Here is a 21,322-nt window from a genome sequence, read left to right as displayed (position 1 = left end):
AAAGAAAGAAAGAAAGAAAGAAAGAAAGAAAGAAAGCCCTAAAGAAAGAAAGAAAGAAAGAAAGAAAGAAAGAAAGAAAACATGCTCTTTTAAAACTTTGGTTTATCTTTGTAAAGAGAAAATAATACAAGGCATTTACTATGGTACTCAGAGTCTGTTGTCTCTAAGGATAAGCCAATCTATAATCAACAGTCAGAAAAGCAAATGATATGGCTAGAGGGTTCCCTGAAAGAATGAAAACATATTCGTTAGCAATTCCACTTTTTAAATGAAAAGTCTGTCTTTACTACAACAGGAAGATTTAAATATGAAGGAACAAATCATGAAGTAGCATATCCTGTAATTTTTAAAAGAAAAAACTAATGGCTTAACCTACTTAGGTCCATTTTCAGCCAACAAATACGTATTAAGAAAAGGCTAGTTGCAGAGCATTCTTTCCTATGCAAGAGGTGGATCGGGAGAAAGTAACAACTTAGAGATCGAATCCCTGCTATTCAGACACTTAAAATTTAATTAAGGCTGAAAGAGGTGGTGGGGGGAAGTCACTGCTGGCTAGGGTGCTCAGGAAAGGATTAACACAGGGCTGGGCCTTCTGTGATAAACAGAAAGGATTCTACAGCTCTTAACCTAAATCTGGTTCATTCCTAGTGTACTAAAATAAATTCCAACCAGTTGCCCCTTGATTATTCAGAGTTCTCTCCCCTATCAGACAGTGTAATTTCTTCCTTTAAGGTAATACATTTGTACATACTATAGGTAGATTAAAATTATCTTTTAAAAAAACACATAAAGTTTTATGATCTTGAATGTGAAAATCTAACAAAATATACCTTTTAAAACAACATATAAATGTAAACAATATGTGCCAAGTTATCCATAGAAAGGAGTCATCGTTACTGTTTGGAATGAAACCTAATACAGTTGTAAACAGAGATTAAACGGCTTACCACGGCATTATTCAAATTGCATTCTTTATGTAAGAGGCCTCAAGGCACAATCAATAAGTTAATGATTAAAATACATAAAACTGTAGCAGATAATCATCATCATAAAATTGTGTTAAAATAATGTTTAAGTGTTGATTTGTCAGAAAGGACCTATTAATAATAAAGACAGATTTTTATGGTACTATTCCTAGAAGGCCCATACATGGCATAGGGATGATTTTTGGACATCATCTTGTCTCTAGTTCCTTACAGTTGGAATCTGGAAACTGTGGAAACATACTACCTGAACTCACATGTAGCCAAGGCAAAGATTTGCAAGGAATAGGGAAGCAAAAAAGGAGGACAAAAAGTAGCCTTAAGTGCTATGACACCGTTGAAACTCTGAAGACCACACTACAGTGTTTCTGTAGTTTCAATATCACTAAAGATGAGGATACCAAACCTCAAGTCAAGTAATGGAGCATCGAGGTTTTCACAGTGAGTTAAGCAAGCATATCATAAGGCAAGTAATCAAAGTATATGTAATAATGGCAAAAAAAGAGAAACAAGTTCACCTTTAAAGGCAGAACAAAACAGGAAATTTCCTAGAAATACAAGAAGACTTCATAATGTTTTCTTGAATTACCCTTGAGATCATTCTCACTGGTGAATATTATATTCAAATATACTAATTAATATGACTATGTCCTGGATTCACGTTTTTCTAAATATAGATTTTCAAGGGGCAATTTTAAGTATTTTTAAAACTAATGGTAGAAATAGAAGCATTATTGTGATAAAAAAAAAACTCATATCCAAGAGAATTAATGTATATATGTATAGTTTTCTTTTATTGCTAAAGTGACATCACATTAAAATATAACCTAAAAACATTAACATATAAAGCACACCTTGTCTTCAAATTGGTTTAACAGTATTATTATAACTAAATTACAACGTGACTATATTTAAACAAATAAAATTTCCTTTAATCCATACATTTCCTGTGAAATGTCAAGCTTTTACCATTCTGACTTTATCCTTACATATGGATTTACTAAACAGTATCACTTAACCACTACTTAAGCTAGTGACAGTGATATTGTTCCACATTTACTCGTTCTGGCAAATGTTTTGTTTTCCACTACACTGTCTAAATAAATCTTACAATTTATATACAATTTTTAAAAATTACAATGGAGACAATCTGAGATGAATGTTCGTCACAGTGTTCATTCTGAAAGACTATGGAAAACAAGGGGTTTCTTCATAGAAAAAATGTCTGACTAAAAACTGCTGAAGGAAGGGGCAGAAAAGACACGTGAAGAGAAACTATGTAGAAATACTTGGTTTTTGTAGACTTATATAAAATTCAGAGGGCAAGGATGGCATGCAGGAACAGAACTGAAGAGCTAAGAAAATGCCTCAACCAATGCAAAGGAAAAGGAAACGAGAGGTTGAAATAAAAGGCCTTGCCAGGCATGGTGGCTCACAAGGTCATGAGATCGGGACCATCCTGGTCAACATGGTGAAACCCCATCTCTACTAAAAATACAAAAAATCAGCTGGGCATGGTGGCGCTTGTCTGTAATCCCAGCTACCCAGAAGGCTGAGGCAGAAGAATTGCCTGAACCCAGGAGGTGAAGTTTGCGGTGAGCCGAGATAGCGCCATTGCACTCCAGCCTGGGTAACAAGAGCGAAACTCCATCTCAAAAAAAAAAAATAAATAAAATAAAATAAAAGGCCTTGAGGTCCAAAGATGTGGAGACAAACTAAAGCATATAGTAGGTAAAAAGATTAATTGTGCCCAAAACCCATACCCCTTATTGTAGACATTGTAAGGTTCATTACAGACATCATTCATTTCCCTCTGGATTATCTTTCCAGGCGGGGATTAAAAAAAAATAGGGATTTTGTTGAGATTTAGTAGAAAATCCTTTTCCCTTCTCTAACTTTAAGAACTTGACTAAATCACAGGATCCTTGAGCCTAGGCATGATTAAGACAGTGTTGCTTTACTCAATTCTAGTAAGTAGGATACAGGGATCAAAGACTTGAGAGAAAGAAAATCTGCCATTATCAGTCCTAGAGGTACAGATAAAGTCTGGCACCTCATTTTAAATGACAATTCCCCCAAAATGAAGGGTTTGCTCCACCTTGCTCACTGAGAGCAGAGACACAGTGAGCTTAGTGTAGGCTCCGTGTAAGCCTAGGCCACCAAGCCACGGCTTCTCACCTGACTTGAGCTACATTTGCCCAAGCCTCACCACTGGGAGTTCGCCTCAGCTTGTGCTGGTACTCCACTGCCTCCTGCTGGCCTTCCCTGCACCCATGACTTTTTAGCTAAATCTAGCTGCACTGCAGCTCAAACCTCCACAGACCGAAATCATATCGAAAGGTTCCAAGATCCAGTGTCTGTTCATTCTGAGTACACTTGGGTGGTTCCCTTTGTCTTGACTTTCTTGATTGTAAAATGGGAAACACTCAGACCTGGTATTCATATCCCACTAAGATATGACAACAACAATCACAAGCCTAGAGCTCTTATGTAAAACTCAAGTTGTGGCAAAACATCATGTTTTTGTTTAAGCCTTTCATGACCACCCTATTTAAAACCACACCCAGGTACTAAACAGCATTCCCTAACTTCTCCATAAAAAAAAGTTTCTTCATAGCAGTAATCACCAACTAATGTATCAATAATTCACTTACCTTTTTACTGTCCCTCCTCAACCAGAATGTAAGCTCCAGAGTTTTGATAGTTTTTTCTGTATTGTTTACTGCTGCTATACCTCTAGTAGCCAGAATACTGGCTGGGACAGAGTAGATACTCAATATGTGTTGAATGGATGAACAACATACACTCTTTAAACAGTCCCCTAGGAAAAGGCAGGTTATGTTTGAGATAGTACAAAAGAAAATGGCAAGCTTATTTGGGATCAAAGTCGAAAAGCAATCTGCTTCTTAGGGTGCCTAATCAGTATCATCCTTACCACTGAAATCTTTCAAATCTGAGTTTTTGTGTCTCCTTCTCTGAACTTATTCTCAATTAAAAGGCTGGCTTCACTAAGCAGATGACATTCTTACTAATTCAAAACAGTAACCCTCTGGATTTCCCCTTGAGTAAACATCCCTCTAGCCCTTTCCTGATTAGATTCCTGCTTTTGTGACTGAGCTGCATACAACAACATTCGCACTATTAAAGCACAACCATTCTCTGGGTCCCCACAACGATGAAAATTTATATATTCTCTTATTATAAAGAGCAGTGCATACAGGCAGGTACAAAATAACTGTTTGGTTATTTTTAAATAAAATAAAATCCTACAGAAGTAAACAAACTAGAAATATGGTTCAAAGTAATTTTTTAAGTAAAAACAAAATAAATTCAGCAAAGATTTAGAGTCGAACAATAGGCGACAAACACACAATGGGTTGTTAAAGAAAACCAAGAATATACTTTGCCCACACTTCAAGTCCCTGAGATTCCTAACATTAATAAATCTTCCAAAGAAAAATCCTTTAGTATCAGAAGTCTGACCCATTTTGGAACCTACACATATCCAATTTGTCCAGAGACATGGCCAATTAAAACACGCTCTTGGTACTTTAAACTGGCATCTTCTTAAGAAAATACATATTCTATTGTCATTTCCCCCTAAGAGTACCACATATATTAGCAACAAAAATTTGATCCACCTTTTAAAATGTTGAAAAAAAGTCATTTGATTTTTAAATGTCATTTTAATATATTAGCATAATCCATAAGGTATCACTGGCAAAATGACATTTATAAATGAATGACAGACTTGAAGTCTTCTTTTTATCTTATTTCCATAATTTAAGAATTTAAATGTATTTGGAATACAACATCAAGAGCAATGAAATTTACTAAAGCTAATTTTTGCCAGAATACTGTTAGGAGAGGGAAATAACACCTGTTTTATTCTAATAATAGACTTAATCCAATACATAATTTAATCAAAAATCTGACTAGCTAGCCTCCTGACAATTCATGAAAGCAAGTCCAACCTGTTCAAGTCAATGTTTAAATATTAATTCTTATACTGTAAATTCTAGAATTAGTATTCCACATGCTATGGAAAGCATCAAGAAAAGAAATAAACCCTTAATGTACACATATCTTTATTATACACCAAAATATTTAGAAGAGAGAATATAACACATTTCACTGCAATAAAGCTCTAAAAATACATTATAGATGACTTGGTAGCTGTTAAAGGTACCTTTAAACTTGCTGCCCAAAAATAATGACAAAGATTAGACTCTTTTTGCAAGAAGCTTTTTTTTTAAAAAAAAGATGGGGTTTCACTCTTGTTGCCCAGGCGGGAGTACAATGGCACCATCTCAGTTCACCACAACCTCCGCCTCCTATGTTTAAGCGATTCTCCTACCTCAGCCTCCCAAGTAGCTGGGATTATAGGCATGCACCACCACATCTGGCTAATTTTGTATTTTTAGTAGAGACAGTTTCTTCATGTTGGTCAGGCTAGTCTGGAACTCCCAACCTCAGGTGATCCACCCGCCTTGGCCTCGCAAAGTGCTGGGATTACAGGTGTGAGCCACCACGCCTAAGACAAGAAACTATTTTTTTATTAAATTCAAATTACTTTCCTAGGATATCACCAACATGAACATTCAAAACAAAACAAACTTTTCTTTGAAAGAAAAACCAAAACATAGATAATTAGAAAACAAATATTTGTGTCTAGAAGTTAATAGGTTTACAAATATACTGAAAAAACATGTGAATTACATAGAATAACCCCTTTATCAGTGTGTAGAAGTTAACAGGTTTACAAATATACTGAAAAAAATGTGAATTATATAGAATAACCCCTTTATCAAATTTTTAAATTATTAAATATATGTCTAGTACATTATAGATTACATAGTATTTCACTTATATACTTTATTCTTTGCAACATTTTAGCAGACATTACTACTGTCCTCAAGAACTGAAAAATCTCTATTGTTAATTGTGTTCTCTTAAGTGTACATAGTTGTCATATCAGTGCCAACCTATACACTAAGTCCAGTCTCACTTCTGAGAGTACTGGGGGAAGTTCAGGGTTTGGAATAAAATAGACCTGGGTCTCACCCAGGTTTGCTCATGTACCACCTTTGCTGCCTGGAGAAAATGCACTAAATTCCCAATCGAAGGAAGGTAATATTTACTTCACGGTAGTGTTGTGAGATTAAATTAAATAAAAAACATAGGAAGAATTTAGCAGCATGGCTGCCTTGCTAACTCCTAAACCTAAATAAACTTTACCTTATGCCCTCTCTGCTTTTGCTCTAAGGCCGTAAGACAATGCAACATAATAGTGCTAACTTTACCGATCAGGAATTCATGGCCTAGTACTGTTTTCTCATTAGTAAACTAGACATAAGTAATATTTATCTCCTAAGATTGTTTTAAGGATTCCATAAAATTCTGTATGTAGAATATTAATTATAGTGCCTAGCATATGCTAGGAACTCAAACTATAACCATTCTGTAGCTTAGCAATTTTTTTATTATTAAATGCCTTAGCACACTTCTGGAAGGTGCTATTCTTACTCTTCAACTTTCTTTAAGCCCTAAATATACAAAATCATTCTGGTAAGTGATTCCCATGCCTACTTTACTGGAAAGATGAGCAGTGAGTGTAAGCATCTACAGCTCTTCTTTCTACTTTTAAACACTCCTTTACCAATTTATAATTTTTCATATACCCATCAGGTGTGAGACAAACAGCAACGCTCACTAAACTCCTAATACAATTCTTTCAGTCATGCAACAAATTTTTTATAGGAATATATCTTTATTTATTCTTTTATTGCATTTTAGGTTTTGGGGTACATGTGAAGAACATGTAAGATTGTTGCATAGGTACACACATGGCAGTGTGATCTACTGCTTTCCTCCCCATCATCTATATCCGGCATTTTTCCCCATGCTATCTCTCCCCAACTCCCCACCTGCCACTGTCCCTCTCCATTTCCACCCCACCCCCGACAGACAGTATGTGATGCTCCCCTCCCTGTGTCCATGTGTTCTCATTGTTCAACACCTGCCTATGAGTGAGAACATGCGGTATTTGATTTTCTGTTCTTGTGTCAGTTTGCTGAGAATGATGGTTTCCAGGTTCATCCATGTCCCTCCAAAGGACATGAACTCATCGTTTTTGATGGCTGCATAGTATTCCATGGTGTATATATGCCACGTTTTCCCTGTCCAGTCTATCATCGATGGGCATCTGGGTTGGTTCCAGGTCTTTGCTATTGTAAACAGTGCTGCAATGAACATTCATGTGCATGTGTCCTTACAGTAGAACGATTTTGAGCATACATAATCTGCCAGTACCATCTCAAGTGCTGGGTATATGAAGGTAAGAAAGAAACAAATTCTACTCTCAGGGAGCACCATATAGGAAAGGAGATTGACATTATAATAATCACATTATAAATAAATGTTTTAAATTCTCTTTCCATCTCCTCAGGCCTTGTTTCTTCAACTATTCTAGCACATCCTCCATTTCCATGAGTTTCAGTGCTCTGGCCACCCCAGCTTGAAAACCATGCTTGGCACACTCATTTTCTATACCTAGTATGTCCTATTTCCTTCCTTCCTGAATTTTTATACTTTAGAAACACACATTCTATTCCCATCACCTCCATTTCCTTGTGTGCTAAGACTAGGAAATCTGGTTTCTGCTTTGACCTTTTCTAAAAAACAACTTCTTAAAAACAATATCCATGCCTTTTTCAGTTCTGAAAATACCAAGTACCTCTTACTTTCAAAATTCTCCTCTTTCTTAGTGCCTAGCACCAAACTGTTGTTTTCCTCTCTTCTACTTCAATTTTTCTCATAATTCTGTTTTCACTCTTGGTTCGTCCATCTCTGTTCCAAACAGTGGGTATTCCTCAAAGTTGGAAACAAAGCGGAACCAAATTCATGATCCATTTCACCTCCACTCTGATCCCAGGCAATTTAGTTCCCTGTCCATTACCTGTGCTAATGGGCTTTCTAAATAACTTAGGCTGATCACCTGAGTTAAATTTAATTCTTTCTCCATGCTGTCCTATAAACTGTCCCCAAAATGTTTCTTGAATCCACACTTACCCCTTTGTTCTTAGCACTATCACAAGACCTAACTTGGTTAACTTTATCTCATTCCTAGTCTTTCTGCATTTCAGTTCTTCATACTATTTCCATAGTAATCTTCTGAAGATATAATTCTCTCCTGGTTTAAAATTCACTAATGCGTTTACTGTGACTGTAAGACAAAGTTCATTTAAAGCAATCATATTCTGGCACTAGTATCTTTCTCTTCTCTACTCATCTCATACTACCTTCCTAAATTCCACACTATAAATAAACCAGAATTGTGTTTTTAAACATTTTTAAATAGCAAAAGCCTCCTTTTAAGTGAAATCTTACACAGAAGCCCAACCCATAAAAGTAGATAAAGATACAATTACACTTGCTAAAAGGAGGCCAGAAACCAGACAACTTAATCTCTCCTGTCAATTTCTCTGCCTTTACTGTGAAACCCAAGAGCTCCCAAGAACAGCCTCAAATCCATTCCATCATACCACATCCCTTGAACATTTCTTAAGACAAACTATCTTTGCTGAAATTTAGTCCCTATTTCCTTTCTTTGCCCTTAATCTTCTTCTCCATTCTATGTTATATGAAACCCCTAATAAGCCAGCACATACTGTATTCTACTTGTGGAAACTTTGCTGATTGTATCATACCAATCTAACCACTCTTTCCTTTGAAAACCCAGAGTAAGAATAGCTGGCAGTTACTATGTATCAGAATCTGTATTAAGCCCTTACTGAATCTTCCCTACATCAATGAAGAATAAAGAGACAACAGTTAGAGACATATATACATATGTATATATAATTATTATCCACATTCTGTAGATGGGGACACATGTGAGGTAACTTGCCTGAAGTCACACAACTTGTATATAATGGAATTCAATCATCTGAAATCTGAACTCAATAATCTGCAAGCCTGTACTCTATCAGTTCTTTCCAATCTTTTTCATGTCACTGAGTACATAAAAAGACATATGTAAAGCACTCTAGGGCAAAATGAAAGAAGCTGCTCACAGTTGAAGGCAATAAGTTTTAATACCCCAGATCCAGCCTAGCTTCTCCAAGGATTCATGGGATCAATATTGGAGTATATTGGAAATTCATAGCAGTACATCAACTGAGAAAGTCTGCTATACATATTCATTTCGTATTTACTGGTACCTGGTATGTAGCAGGGATGTGTGTGGGTTATTGACAAGGGACAACATGTATGTTCAAATCGCAAAGAGAAGCAGACAGAAGAACAAAACAAGAGCTGAAGAATTTACCAATAAAGGCCTATAACTTGAACAAGCCAATAACCAGTTTAAATTTTCATAAGGTTGCTATGGTTTGAATATGTGCCGCCTCCAAAACTCACATTAAAGCGTAATCCCCAATGTGACAACAGTGAGAGGTAGGGCCTTTCAGACGTGACTGGATCGTGGAAGCTCTGCCTATTGTGGACTGATCCATTCATGGATGAATGGATCAAAGGGTTAATAAATTAATAGGTTGTCATAGGAGGGAAACTGGTGGCTTTCTAAGAAGAGGAAGAAAGACCTGAGACAGTGCACTAGCACACTCAGCCCCTTTGCCATGTGATGCTCTGTGCCACCTTGGCACTACTCAGAGTCCCCACAAGTAAGGAGGCTCTCATCAGGCAGCCTCACGACCTGGTACTTCTCAACCATAAGTAGAAGAAATAAATTTCTTTTCTGTATAAATTACACAGTTCCAGATATTCTATGATAAGCACTAGAAAATGGACTATGACAGGGTAGTATTTAAAACAGTGTGATTCTGAATCTTTAGTGTTCATCAGGATGGTTAAACCACAAATTGTGGGCCTTGACCCCAGAACTTGATTCTGAGAATCCACATTTCTAACAAATTCCCAACTGATGCTGATGCTGAGATCTACTGGTCTTTGAAATAAAAAAAAAAAATCCTAACAATAAATATGGTTCATATACTCACCCCCTGCCAGCCAAATATTTAATCCTTCAGTAGTCATTTTTTAACACAAGTTTGTTCTAAGTCATGATGCAAGCTAGATTCTAGAAGGAAAAATAAGCTTTTTAAACAGTGCTAAATGGCCCTTGACCCAATTATAACAACATGTAATAGACCTGAAGCGTGCTGTCATCAAGGACAGAAACAACAGCTACATAAAATGTACATTATCAATGTTGTACTTAATATCCAATAAAACCAGCTTAAAGCAATTCAGAACAACACCACTATAAGCAATCTGATTGACAGGACATATTGCTTTGAATTTATTAGAAGAATTATACAGTTAAATTCAATAGTTAACAAAGCTAGTGGCCAAAGTGACTTAATGTCCAAGGGCCAAGTAAAAGAATATTTTTGTGGTATTCATACTTTAAATAGAGGTTTGTGCGTGCTCTCACTTGTAAGTGGGAGCTAAACATTGGGCATGCACAGACATAGAGATAGGAGAAACAGACACAGAGGACTACTAGAGGCAAGGGGGAGGGTGATAGAAAAACTACCTATTGGGTACTATGCTCACTACCTGGGTGATGAGATACATACCTCGAACCTCACAGCACAAAATATACTCAGATAACAAACCTGCACATGCACCCCCTATATCTAAAATAAAAGTTGAAATTTAATAATAAAAAATAAATAAAGGTTTGATTTTATATCTCTTGCACCGAAGGTGATGTTTTTTTCAGGTAGACAGGCATGTAAATTATAATTACAACTAAGAAAAACATGAAAAAACTTTACTCTGATTAATTAAATACATTTTATTTGCATAAAGCCTAGGTGCCTTTATTTCAGAAATATGGGAGATTATTTAAATAAGACACTCAAAACTTTAAATACTTCTTGTGAATCATTCACAAATCCAAAAAAATCTGATTCAACAACCTAAGCACAATTTTTAAATGTCCCCATCCTTCAATGACAAGAATTAACTCAAAGAAATCTATTTTAACATTTTAAATGTATCAAGAGTAATATTCAACAATTAAATCTGGCTACACTGCCTATGCAATAGCCATTCTTTATTCCTTTACTTTCTTAATAAACTTGCTTTCACTTAAAAAAAAAAAATCTAAGAATAAAAACCCTACCTTATGAAACCAATATTTTTGGAGTAAGGCATATTGTGAAAAGCAACTGGTTTGCTATAAGATCATGTAACAGTGGAATGTTCTCCTGGAAATAACTGATGTTTTAATACTAAAATCCCTATCATCAAGTATAATATACATCTAAATAATAAAACAGTATTCAAATATACTGAGAAGGTAAAATACAAAAAGTCTGGAAACGGAGAATTTTAAATCACAACAGTCAAAACTACAACAATCCTGAAAACACCTAATAAAAAAGCCTAAGTGAACAAGTAATAAATGAAAGAATTATTAATATAAAATTATTTAAAAGTATTACAAAAATAAAGAAAATGAAGAGTTAACAATGTTTTACCTACTTTTCCCTCATTTCTTGTTTACTGTGTATTCTTGCTCTTAGTTCTTTCTCTACCAATCCATGTCATTCACTTTCTCCAAATCTTAATTCAAGATTGATCTCTAACATGATGCACCCTAATAACTTTCTTACTACACATCCCCTCGACAATACTTTCCCTTTTTACCATCATGTTTGGAATCGTTTTCCAATTCCTTCTATCTTTCTAAATTAACTATTATCAAGTAGATTAAAATCTTACAGCAAAAGAGTTTTTTTCTTTTTTAAATCAATGTTAGCCTATATAATCAGAAATACATAGTTAGGCCAAATTAATTTGAACCAGGTGGAAACTTTACTCATACTATTTTCCTTTCTTCAGCAAACCTTCATAACATCCCACATTCATTATATAATTTTAGTAATAATATATTCAAAGTTGTAAAACTATACATATTTCACTAAATTACAGTTACCAATTGATCCTATCCAGGCTGACAGGATCCTAATTGGCAGCTACCTACCCAACAAGACCAGTTCCTACTGCCCTATTAATTCAATCTATCTTTAGTAATTTGGTAAAAAAACCTAAGTCTCCAGACTCCCCTCTTGCCACAATTACACTGGTACAGTTGAGTTTCCTAACACCTACAGGATGGCCTACACTTTAAGGTCCTTTAAAATGTTGCCCCTTTAACATGAAATTTCCTTACTTCACTGTCTGTATATTTGCATTTATCTGGTTTTTCCAAATAAATCTCTTGGAAGATTCTCATAAATAAGATCCTGGAAAGTCTCCATAGATAAAGGATGTTTCTTTTATTGCAGCATGTTCAGAATGGTACATGTTCATGATAAATACACAATAAAAATCTGCTGAATGATCTATGCCAAGTAGATGGAATATGTACATATATATGTGTCTGTGTATATACACAAGTATATTTCTCTGTACTTTTTATACGAATCATAATATGATACCGTATTAAATATTTGTATATCTGTATATTCTACCAATCCATATTTTGATTTAGAAAAATACATGGATGACAACAAATTTGATTCAAAGCATCTGCATTTCTAACAAATTCCCAAATGATACTGATGCTGAGATCTACTAGTCTTAGAAATAAAAAAGCAACTAAAATGACTTAGTATTCTACAACTTGTTAGAAACAGCCCTATCTAAAAAGAACAAAAACAGATAAAGATTATTTTTTCTCATATTAAAAGCCAAACTTTAAAGATTTGGTAGAATTTACCATGTTTTCAGCAAAATATAAATAAAATCTATGAACACATATGAAAATTTATTTCTATGTAAATAATATGGAAATGTCCATGTATTAGTTTATTCAATAAACATTTATTGAGTGCCTGCTATGAGTAAGGCACTGTTCTAGGTGCCTGAACATGTAGCAGTCAACAAGAAAGATGCGATACCTGCTTTTATATAGTCTACATTCTAATTGTAGAATACATTTAATAAATAAATAAGCAATAAATATAAGGTAGTCATAAGCACCCAAAATTATAAGAACATAATCTGGTGGTAGCAAGTAACCAATATCATTTATTGCTAGTCTGAAAATATTTTTAAATGAAAAGAAAATAATCCAAACCAACAGCTCTGAATGAGCACTTTACAGGTAGATGGCTACTTTTTACATATATAGGATTGACTTAACACATATGACAGAGCAGGAATACTGCCATTTTGGACAAGCATCATCATTTTAAAATTTACCTTGATCAAAAACTGCCTCAATCCAAAGGGCATCAGCCTAATGGCTAAGATCAGCATGACCATAAACCACAAACAACATCTCTGACCAGAAACACTCCAAACTCCTCCCCAACCAGAGACATGACAACCCCGAGATAACCTCCCCTACAGCTGGAGAGAAAACAGCCCCAAATAGCCTCCCGTGAGACCAGAGACATTCCAACCCCGCCATAAATTTCTCCCCAACACAGAAACATTCCAAGCTCTCTCACCAATAAATATTCTTAGTCTGTAAGAGAGACCGCTCCTGATTGAAATTGGCCAGAAGCCCCTCTCTGGTTTGTTCTCCAAAATAAACCTGTCTCTGACTGTTGAGCTGCTTTTCATATTTCTTTCCTCCTCCTTTAACTCTTACAACATCAAATTCCTAATAAAAAACAACAGTGAGCAACAGAACCTTAAGCTGCTTCCATAGTCACATCATTTCTAGGCAAAAATGTTTGTGACAGAAATTATGTGCATTATAACACAAAAACTGCTTAACCTTAATAAAAGGTATCTCGAGACACAATAGTTTAATATTTATATTCTGGATGACAGTTACAAACACTACATACAGGTGTAAATTATTTTAGAAATCAGACAACATATTCCCCTCTAACATTAAGTATAACATTAGTTTTAAAAGCAAAGTTTTCAAAAAATGCCTGCAACAAGCACAAGCAAGTGAAGATGGAAGGAAGAGACAGACACTGATCATTCAGTCAATTCAAGAATACAGCTGCATTAGAAGAAATTAGGGTAAAGACATACTTGGTTCTAGGCAGTGTATCTAGGTAAAGCAGTTGTGGCAGCAGAGTTAGAGCTCAAAATTGGTGGAGATATTATACCCATCTCTGCTGACTCAAAAGTACTGGTTAAGTACTCAGAATATTTGCTCAGACACACATAGCAATGTATCTCAAATAAGTCACAATGAGGACACAAATATTAAGAGAAAGAAATCAGAAATTATGATCATTTGGGAAACAATAGTACAGAAAAATTCCAGTTGAAATTGACTGTTACCACGTCATTTTTCTTACACTGTTAGGAAATAAGCTGTCCAACAGAAGTCGTTATTTCAAATCATTCAAGCCAGGTTCAACACCTAAGTCCTTTAACTAGCACTATAGAAAATGTTTAACATCGTCTATAATCATCCTAAAAAATATCCTATAAGTAGTATTTTAAGCCAACTATTTTTATACCTCTTATGAATATTTTTAATTGTATGTATCACTTAACAAATAGATACAATTGTTCAATTAGAGAATACTGTAATTTAGTATGCCTTAGTTTATTACATGTCATTGAAAAAGAATGTAAAAGACACAGTTCAGGTCGGTCGCAGTGGCTCATGCCTGTAATCCCAGCACTTTGGGAAGCCGAGGCGGGCTGATCACGAGGTCAAGAGATCGAGACCATCCAGGCTAACATGGTGAAACCCCATCTCTACTAAAAAATATACAAAATATTAGCTTGGCGTGGTGGCGCACACCTGTAGTTCCAGCTACTCAGGAGGCTGAGGCAGGAGAATTGCTTGAACCCAGGAGGCGGAGGTTGCAGTGAGCTGAGATCAAGCCCCTGCACTCCAGCCTGGCGCCTACAGACAGAGTGAGACACTGTCTCAAAAAAGAGACTCAGTTCAGAAAAAACATGAACACTTACAAATACAAACTATGTAACAACAGAACAACAAATAGTCATGGAAAGTCACAGACGTGTCTTCTAATCCTACAGTCAAAATAATATTTGCTATAACCAATAGCTAATAAAAATGTAGACTACTATATGTTATCTAGAAAACTAAAAAAAATTTCTTTTAAAAGAATTTTTGAAAAAAAAAGTTCACATTGCAAAATAAAAATCCCTAATAAAAAAATTTAAACACACAAGTTTTTTAAAAAGACTAAATATTGATGATAGTGCTCCACAGGCTATTCCAGATGTACATAAAAGAAGGCAGGTCAGTGAACAGGTGTCCAAGCCAAAGATCCAGTACTCAGGGTAGGTGTCCATACAGGCTGGTGCAGCCGGTTTTCTCTCTCGTTTCCTTTTTTCCTCTCTCAGTTTACAGCACAAACCAAGCTAAAATGCTAGCTCAACTCCTCGCTTTTGACTTCAAAACAACCCAGCTCACCAGCCGGGCATGGTGGCAGTAGCTCACACTTGTAATCCCAGCACTTTGGGAGGCAGAGGCAGGTGGATCACCTGAGGTCAGGAGTTTCAGAACAGCCTTAGCAACATGGTGAAACCCTGTCTCTACTAAAAATACATAAATTAGCTGGGCATGGTGGTGTATGCATGTAATCCCAGCCACTCGGGAGGCTGAGGCAGGAGAATCCCTGGGAGGCAGAGGTTGCACTGAGCCGAGATCACGCCATTACACTCCAGCCTGGGTGACAGAGCAAGACTCCATCTCAAAAAAGCAACCCAACTCTTGACTGGGCCACGAGATGCCCAGACATTTGGTCAAACATTATAGTAGTTGTTTCTGAAGGGTGTTTCTGGATATGATTAATATTTGAATTGGTAGTTAGAGTAAAGCAGATTGCCCTACCTAATGTGGGTAATTCTCATCCAATCAGTTGAAAGCCTCAATAGAACAAAAAGCCTGACCTCCTGTGATTAAGAGGGAATTCCCTTCTGCCTGAGTTCCTGAAACTGGGACCTCATTTTTTTCCCCTGCCTTTAAACTCAAACTGAAACACTGACTCTTCCTGGGTCTCGAAGCTGTTGGCATTTGAACTGGAACTAAGGCTGACCCCTGTACAACACAGGGATTATAGGCAACAACCTCTATCCCTCACCCCATACAGTTAAAAACACTTAACTACTGAAAGCCTACTGTTGACCACAAGCCTACTGTGTTTGTGTTCCCCAAACACTTAACTACTGAAACCCTACTGTTGACCATAAGCCTTACCAATAACATAAACAGTTGATTAACACATATTTTGAATATTATATATATTATACATTGTAACCTCACAATAAAGTAAGCTAGAGAAAAAAAAATATTAAGAAAGTCATAATAGGCCAGGCACAGTGGCTCATGCCTGTAATCCCAGCACTTTGGGAGGCCGAGGCAGGCAGATCACCTGAGGTCAAGAGTTCAAGACCAGCCTGGCCAAAATGGTGAAACCCCGGTCTCAACTAAAAATACAAAAAGAAAAAGAAGGTCTTAAGAAAATACATTTACGAGCCTATGGTGTTATTCAAGGTTTACAGTACTACACTGAACATGATGAAAATATGCAAGAACTGTGAGATGACTTTACTGTAATACATAATTTACTGTACAGACAAACTGCTCAAGCTGAGATGATAAGCATCACATGCCATTTTAAGCAGATACTTGTAACACTTATAGGCTCACCACAATAGCAACAGGGTGGGGCTATGAGATTACAATAGTAGCACAGAATGTGCTACAGTTAATTTTATGTAGTTTATAATTTAATTCTGCATCTTTACATTTGTTTACATTTCTCTCTACTGGGAATGGCACCACGTACGATCTGTACATTTGTGTGCATGTGTTTTCATAAATTTTAACTTTTAGCAATAGATTTCTGTATATCTCATGTTAGTAATTAGGACTAGTATATATTTTATGCATTTATATATACTTAACTTTTTCCTACTTTTTGGATACTTCTGGGCTATGTGGTTCATCTGCAAGGTTTTTCAAATTGTTACAGATCTCCAAAAAATTTCCGATATACTTATTGAAAAAAATCCGCATATAACTGGACCCATGCAGGTCAAACCTGTGTATTTCAAGGATCAACTATACATCAGCACTACTCTGGTTTTCAGGTTTTTGGAATCAGACTAGAACTACAACATTTGGCTCTTCTGGGTCTCCAACTTGCCAGCTGCAGATCTTAAGACTTGTCAACCTCCACAACCTCCACCTTTCTAGCTCTCTTTTGGAGGTGGGGGGGGAGGGAATGTGTAAATGAGAGAGAGAGGGAGAGAAACAGAAATATATACAGTTCTGTTTCTCTGAAGAACCCTAATACATCTACCTACTTAACACATCAAATTCCTAATAAGATCAAAACTCTTTTAAATTAATAATACATAACGATGTCAATGGCAGAGCAAAATTCTCACATCGCTTGAAGAGGGTCTAATTTAAAACCTTTCTGAACAGTCATTTCAAAGAATGCATTAAAACTGTAAAACTGTGTGTAGTTTTGTTTTGTTTTTGTTTTTGTTTTTGAGATGGAGTCTCCCTCTGATGCCTCGGCTGGAGTGCTGTGGCGCTACCTCAGCTCACTGCGACCTCCGCCTCCCAGGTTCAAAGGATTCTCCTGACTCAGCCTCCCAAGTAGCTGGGATTACAGGCGCCTGCCAGGACACCTGGCTAATTTTTGTATTTTTAGTTGAGACAGCGTTTCACCATGTTGGCCAGGCTGCTCTCTAACTCCTGACCTTAGGTGATCCACCCACCTCGACCTTCCAAAGTGCTACGATTACAGGCGTGAACCAACCCACAAAACTGTGTGTAGTTTCTTATCAGATAATTTTATTTTCTGGTGAATGTACACACACACACACACACACATACACACACACACACACAAACACACACACAAAGAACATAATTAGAACTATAATCAATGATCTGTGTCCTCTGGATACCAGCTATTTGACTCTGTTACACATGTCAGTAACGTATATAACAGAGTCAAATTAGACACAACCAAATGTCCAACAATAGGAAAATCATTAAACAAATTACATCACTTTCAAAGGATATAATATTATACAACTGATTAAGATATTTTCAAAGATTGGTCAAAAACATGGAAAAATCATCATAATATAATGACAAATTTTAGAATGGGGAAAGTCAGTGGTATTCAGTTGTCCAGATTAGAGTAAAAGGCTACAATGTTGACAGTAATTATTTCAAACTAGGGGATAACAGGTGAATTTTTCTGTATTTAATATTTATAATTAGACTAAACTACCTTTAAAAGAAAGATAATGGAGGTCTAAAAAGCATTATCCAGAACTGTTCAAAGAAAATCCTATTAAATGACTTCATTAAGATTCTATGAATAATTGTGGATGAAGACAGTTTTTAAAACAAATCTATAAAAACTGTAAGGCTTTTTATAACATGTTATTTTAAAAACCTGAGCTTTTCAATACAGCTAAAGACATGAACTGAATTGTGATCTCCTAAAATTCATCTGTTGAAGCCCTAACTCCAAATCCAACTATAATTGGAGATAGGGCCTCTCAAGGGATAATTAAGGTTAAACGAGATCATGTGAGTGGGGCCCTAATCCAGTAAGACTAGCATATTTATAAGAAAATAAACACCAGGGATGCACATGCACAGAGAAAAGGCCATGGGAGCACAAAGTGAGAAGGTGGCCACCTGTAAGCCAAGGAGGCAGGCCTTGGCGGAAACCAAATCTGCCAGTGCTTTGATCTTGGACTTCCAGCCACCTGAAGTGTGAGGAAATAAACTTCTGTTTTTTAAACCAAGCAGTCTGTGGTATTTTATTACGGCAACCCTTGCAAACTAACGTAAAACGTAACAAAGTACCTGGTAAATATTCTTTCTTCTATAATTTACTTTTAGGAGGGAGCAAATCAAGAAATAAACAGTAAAAAATGTTCTTCATATCACAGTGTCAAGGCATAGAAGGGGCAAGAAATCATATTTCCAAATAAAATGTTATTAGCTGGCACTATTAAAGAGAAATAAGGAGTAGGATAGGGAACATAAGCACTGTGGATAGGTTTTTTGAAAAGTTGTTCAGGTTTACAGTGATTACTGTCTATCTCAAAATGTTCCATAGGCTGGGTACAATGACTCAGGCTCACAGGTGTAATCCCAACCCTTTAGAATGCCAAGGCAGGAGAATGGCTTGAGCCCAACAGTTTGAGACCAGCCTGGGCAACATAGTGAGACCCCAACTCTACAAAAAATTAAAAAAAAAAGAATTACCCAGGCATAATGGCATGCACCTGTGGCCCCAGTTACTGGGAAGGATGAAGTCGGAGGATCACTTGAGCCCAAACGTCCAGGCTGTAGTGAGCCGTGATTGCACCACTGCAATCTAGCCCAGCCTGAGCGACAGAGGAAGACCATGTCTCAAAAGTGAACCACAAAGTTTATAAAAGATTCTGCATAACATAATAGAAAAGATTTTAAATATATTCATTTTATTTGTTCACGGTATCTCCCAGTGCTCAAAACATTGTGTGTGTGTGTGTGTGTGTGTGTGTGTGTGTGTGTGTGTGTGGGGATATGTACAGATACATATACATTCCTACAGAAATATAACTCTAAAAGCAATTTCAATCTTATGATTACTACTGGCAGTATACCTACGAAGGAAAACATTCCTTTCCCAATCTTTTGTATTAGATTAACATGCAAGTTTCTTTTTATTTAAACTCAATTGTCAACACATTCATCTTTTTAGAATTTTCAACTACATTGCAGGGAGCATATTTAAAAAAAAAAAAAGACCTTTTCATTTTCAGACCAAATTAAAATATCAGTTACCACTCTGATTTTTTCCAGAATTACCTTGTCTGGATCCATCTTTCCTTTGATAAATTCTTGCTTCCAAAACTGCAATGCTTGTTCCAAAGTTAAACCAATGCCCTTCAGAAATAGGCCATACTGCATTCGGCCTCCATGACGAAGATGGTGATTTTCCCGCAAGGCTTTATGTAACTGACGCATGCAAGGTGGGAAGGATTTGGTAGAAAGCTACAAGAAAAAACAGTTTTAAGTTATGTGGAAGACTTATTAGATCCCCAATAATATTTGTTATGGTTGCAAACTCGATTTAATTGGAACAAAAAACAAATGCCATAAGAAAGTACCACTTTATTATTGTGGTTACAGATGACCTATCTGTATCAGATGTTCCTTAACTTCTTTTATTGGTTACAAGTTAATGTAATATTTTAGATACTTCGGTTTAAATAACATACTATTAAAATTTTACCTGTTTCTTTTATAAATTTAATTAAACTTTTTTTTTAATTAAATAATGAAGTTACCTCTAGACCCCCATACAGTTAAAAGAAATAATGCAAAGAGATAGCAAATACCTAAATTCCCCCCAAAGATAAAATCACGTAAAACTACAGTAGATTATCACAAACAGGATACTGACATTGATAAAATCCACTAGTCTTATTCAGGTTTCCTCAGTTGTATTCATGCACTTATTTCTGTATTAACTTTTATGCAATTTTGTCACATGTAGGATCATACATCCTCCCCCACAGTCAAGATGCAGAACAGTTCTGTCACCACAAAGTTCCCTCATGTTTTCCTTGTATAACCACCCCCATCTATCCTTTGCATCCTGTTACCCCTCCCCCAGTTCTGTAATCCTTGGCAACCACTGATCTGTTCTCCATCACTATAGTTTTGTCATTTCAAGAGTATTATATAATAGAATTATATAATATGTATTGTTTCAAGATTGTCATTTTTAACTCAGCAGAATTCCCTCAAGATTCATCTAAGTTGTATATAAGCTCATTTCTTTATTACTGAGTAGTTTTCCATGATACGAATGTATCATAATGTATTTATTCACTCATTGAAGAACACTTGGGTTGTTTCCAGTTTGGGCTATTTCAAATGAAGCTATTATGAGCATTCTTTAAGAGGTTTTTACGTGAATTTAAGATTTCATTTCCCTGAGATAAAAGTACAATTGCCAAATAGCAGATGAACTTTTAAGGTAACTCAAATATGAAGTAGAACACAAAAATAAGACATATTGTTCTCATAAGGAAAATTCAAATAAATGTGTTAAATCAAGTTAAAAGGAACAAAGTGTAGGTCTTTCCCTTAGTGTCAAAAATGAAATATCACTGCCCACTTTAATTTTTCACTTATGGTTTCAATTGCATTTGCTACAACTTCCTTAAATATCCTCCTCTCAAGACTTAAATTCTTACTTCTTCACATATGCCTTAGCAAGTTCACTTCCTCTATAAGAAAGAGCAGGTCTCACTTTGCTTGACTCTGGTGCTCCCTCTAGTGACCATCCAGTTTTTCACTCTTTTACAGTAAC

General features: G+C 35.9%; 1 protein-coding gene and 1 long non-coding RNA gene across 2 annotated transcripts in view; both read right to left on the bottom strand.

The window, feature by feature from the left end:
- LOC116565873 overlaps positions 1–2,458 on the bottom strand; it is a 2,951-nt gene extending 493 nt beyond the window's left edge. Inside the window, exon 1 of the long non-coding RNA XR_004275632.1 lies at positions 82–2,458. This is a non-coding gene — a long non-coding RNA (uncharacterized LOC116565873). The remainder of the gene's footprint in view (positions 1–81) is intronic.
- The window catches only part of PRIM2 (DNA primase subunit 2), a 329,319-nt gene that overhangs the window by 91,433 nt on the left and 216,564 nt on the right, over positions 1–21,322 (bottom strand). Inside the window, exon 13 of the mRNA XM_032299377.1 lies at positions 19,810–19,995. Coding sequence (XP_032155268.1) covers positions 19,810–19,995 — 186 coding nt within the window. The remainder of the gene's footprint in view (positions 1–19,809; positions 19,996–21,322) is intronic.

The sequence above is a fragment of the Sapajus apella genome, unplaced genomic scaffold (genome assembly GCF_009761245.1).
Source record: "Sapajus apella isolate SASKATOON/1434 unplaced genomic scaffold, GSC_monkey_1.0 scaffold41, whole genome shotgun sequence".
In the NCBI taxonomy this organism is placed as follows: domain Eukaryota; kingdom Metazoa; phylum Chordata; class Mammalia; order Primates; family Cebidae; genus Sapajus; species Sapajus apella.
Note: the sequence above shows the minus strand (reverse complement) of the source record. Positions and strands in the feature narration are given on the sequence as shown.